Source organism: Sorex araneus, chromosome 6, assembly GCF_027595985.1.
Source record: "Sorex araneus isolate mSorAra2 chromosome 6, mSorAra2.pri, whole genome shotgun sequence".
Lineage (NCBI taxonomy): Eukaryota > Metazoa > Chordata > Mammalia > Eulipotyphla > Soricidae > Sorex > Sorex araneus.
Genome location: NC_073307.1, coordinates 83,045,685 through 83,049,403, shown reverse-complemented (window position 1 = coordinate 83,049,403; position 3,719 = coordinate 83,045,685). Strand labels below are relative to the sequence as shown.

The 3,719-nt window shown below is 42.5% G+C and overlaps 1 protein-coding gene across 1 annotated transcript; it reads right to left on the bottom strand.

The window, feature by feature from the left end:
- Window positions 1-1,014: 1,014 nt before the first annotated feature.
- On the bottom strand, window positions 1,015-2,049 carry LOC101555904 (olfactory receptor 8S1-like). Its single transcript, XM_012933175.2, has one exon. The coding sequence runs from the start codon at window positions 2,047-2,049 to the stop codon at window positions 1,015-1,017; it is 1,035 nt and encodes a 344-aa protein (XP_012788629.1).
- Window positions 2,050-3,719: the final 1,670 nt, after the last annotated feature.

Below are 3,719 nucleotides of genomic sequence, written 5' to 3'. Positions count from 1 at the left end.
AGACACAGAATGATCTCCTTCATATGTGGAATATAAAGAATCATGGTAGGGGAACAACAAATGCCCAATGACAACGGAAAAATTAGAGCTAGTCTTCAGGAAGAAGCTTACTACAGGGAGAGGGTAAGAGAGAGACACTGCAACAGTGGACAGAAAGGAATACTCAGGATGGAGGGCAATACTGGATTAGTTTGTGTATGAAACCCTACTAATAACAGTAAACCATAAAGCCTAAAATAATTTTGTTTAAAACTACCTTTTCAGTTAAAAAATGGACTCTCAGAGGGACTTGTTATTCTCCAGAATGAATGAGCAAAATCAATTTATGGCAAAATATTTGCATTAAGAAGGCACTGTCCAAGAGAACAAAAGGGAATGCCCTGCCACAGAGGCAGGGTGGGGTGGTGGGGGATGGGGTGGGGTGGTGAGAGGGATACTGGGATCATTGGTGGAGGTGAATGGGCACTGGTGGAGGGATGGGTAAACGATCACTGTATGAGTGAAATGTAAGCACAAAAGTTTGTAAGTTTGTAAATGTACCTCACAGTGATTCTCTAATAAAAATTAAAAAAAAAAAAGAAAAATAAAGAAGGCACTCTCCAGAGTTCCTTAAACATTGTCTAGGAAATAGGGGTCAGGCAACAGAGGAATAGGTGTTCTCAGTGAAATCACGTACACATGACATGCCCATTTATTTGCACTGCTGTTTTTGCCATAGCCTCTGGTGTCACTCTTTCTGGAACAAGCTAGTTACTTTTAATCAGTCACAGTTACTGTTTCAGTTCATAAAATCATGCAATCAAATATTTCCCACTATTTTAATGAACAACTCTTTCATTTAGAAGGGGTTTGAAAATATCATTATGCTATCTTTCACTAGAATTTTCTTAAACGGTATTTCTCAAACTTAAGCATGCATCTGATTGTTCAGCTCCACGTATAGGGTTTCGGAGTCAGCAAATCAGGGCTTGAGCCTGCGGATCTCTAGCAAAGTTGCAGATGCTACTGTCACTACTACTGGTTTGTAGATGATACTTTTAGAATACTGACTTCAAATAGCTTTTTTCTTCTCAAGGTGTTAAGGAATATCCCTCGTCCCCATTCTCGATCTGAGAATCCCTTCTTAGAGCTGCACATTGGTGGCCTCAGCATTCTCTGCAGAGCTGCCTTCACCTCTTGGTTCTTAAGGCTGTAGATGAGCGGGTTCAGCAAGGAGGTGATGACACTGTACTGAATGGATACCACTCGCTCCAACACTGAACCCGAGGCAGGGCTGATGTACCGGAACAGAGCTGTCCCATAGAACAAGAGCACCACTGTGAGGTGGGAGGAGCAGGTGGAGAAGGCTTTCCCTTGGCCTCCTGAGGAACGGATGTTCAGAATGGCAGAAATGATTCGGGAGTAAGAGAAGAGGATCAGGGGAAGTGTCAGCAGCCCCAGAAACGCACTGGACCCTGCCAGAAGGAATTTGTTGGCAGTGGGATCAGTACAGGAGAGAGGAAATAATGAAGGCAGCTCACAGCTGAAGTGGTGGATGACGCTGGGCCCACAGAAATCTAACTTGTAGATGAAAATGTTATTCACGAGTGAGTTCAGAAATCCCATCATCCAAGCTCCGCTGACCATTGTTGTGCAGAGAGACCTGTTCATGATCACGGTGTAGAGCAGAGGGTGGCAGATGGCAGCGTAGCGGTCGTAGGCCATGGCAGAGAGAAGACTGGCTTCGGCACACCCAGAGAGGAGGAAAAAGAAACTCTGGGTAAAGCAGCCCCACACTGAGATGGTTTTCTTCTGAGACAGAAAGTTCTGGAGCATTTTGGGCATGGTAACTGAGGCAAAGCAGATATCTAGGAAGGACAAGTGTCCAAGGAAGAAATACATGGGTGTGTGGAGGTGAGAATCTCCTTTGATTGCCAGTATAATCACCACATTTCCCACCAGGGCTAGGAGATAAATCGCAAGAAATAGCACAAAGAGCACGGTCTGGATCTGCGGGTCAGCAGAGAGCCCGAGGAGGATGAACTCACTGAAGAAAGTGAAATTTTTCATGGCTGGTTATGAATTTCATACCTAGGAAGAAATCAACTGTACTACAGAGTCTAATTAATTTCTAGTAATCAAAATACCATCCATCGACTATAATGCTGGTTGGACAGTGCGTGTTTCATCTTAAAATGATAAACAGAAACCTAGTCAAGTATTTTCTATTATAACTGCTATGAGTTGAATTGTGTTCCTTCTTACAAAAATATTCTGAAATTCTAACCTCCAGTACTTCACTCTGTGATCTTATTTGGAAATAGAGTCATTTCAGACGCATTTACCTCAATGAAATAGTATTGAGTTAGGTTGGTTTCACTCTATGATGATTGGTATCTATGTAAGATAGAGAAGAGCACCACAAGAAAACAGGTACATAAAACAAATTTAGTCATGCGATAAGAGACATAAAATAGAGTGATGCCCTTGCAAAGTCAGGAATGTTAAAAATTGTAGTCCTCACCAAGACCAGGAAGAGATAAAGAGGTTACTTTCTTTGGTTTCTGGGGACTCATAACTCCACTTATATCTTAAGTTCAGACTATATCCTATATCAGACTATAAAACAATATATTTCTACTGGTTCAAGCCACCCAATTTCCAACACTTTGTTATATCATCCCTGGGAAGCCATGTAACAACTTTCCGGTTCCCAAACCCTGCCATTCTCCAATGTCTAATTCTGCCAGTGAACATAACTGTATCACTGTATCACTGTCATCCTGTTGCTCATCGGTTTGCTCGAGCAGGTACCAGTAACGTCTCCATTGTGAGATTTGTTGTTACTGTTTTTGGCATATTGAACACGTCATGGGCAGTTTACCAGGCTCTGCCATGTGGGAGGGATACTCTCCGTAGCTTGCTGGGCTCTCTGAGAGGGACGGAGGAATTGAACCCAGGCTAGCCACGTGCAAGGCAAGCGCCCTACCCGCTGTGCTATCGTTCCATCCTGCCAGTGAACATAACAGAACAATTTTTGAACTGCTAGGTTATATGCATGGTCATGAAAATATTCCCAGCATCATAAACTAACATAAAGTGCTTTAAATAAAAACTGTTTTCAAAAATAGACATCTAGTTAAAAGTCTTTTTTTTCTATTCAGGTTTGGTTCTTAAATTTAAGATCCATAGAACTTACCATCTTAAAGGCTTCTGATTTTGGATAATGTATAGGGACTGGAGCATTGCTACTAGAGGTTTCAAGAGGCTTTATAAAGATTTCAAGATCCCTTAAACATACCTCAACTTTCAAAACCCATGCTGGAAAAGTCTTTGTGCTCAAGAAAGCTTGCTTCAGCCTATGATCGTTGAGATCATGTCTTCATGGTATTTCAGAGTGGGAACTGAGGCTCACAGAAATGATGTGGAAGCTCTACCAAACACAAATTGTTTATGATCCCCCACCCCCGCGCCCGAGAAATCCAAGTGGATGCTTCATTCTCAGTCTAGTGCTCTACCACAGCATGCTCACAGTAGATCAACAATGTAATTTTTAGTTACTTAAGGTATGGTCCCTCTCAGAGAGCCCAGCAAGCTACTGAGAGTATCCCGCCCACTCTGAATGGAGACGTTACTGCTGTCTGCTCAAGCAAATCGGTGAACAACGGGATGACAGTGCTACAGAAGGTATGGTTGGAAGACTCTGTAGTTGTACCTTAACCATGATGCCTTTTCTTCAT

Coding starts and splice junctions, on each gene's coding strand:
- LOC101555904 (XM_012933175.2), bottom strand. CDS start 2,049: ATGAAAAATTTCACTTTCTTCAGTGAGTTCATCCTCCTCGGGCTCTCT.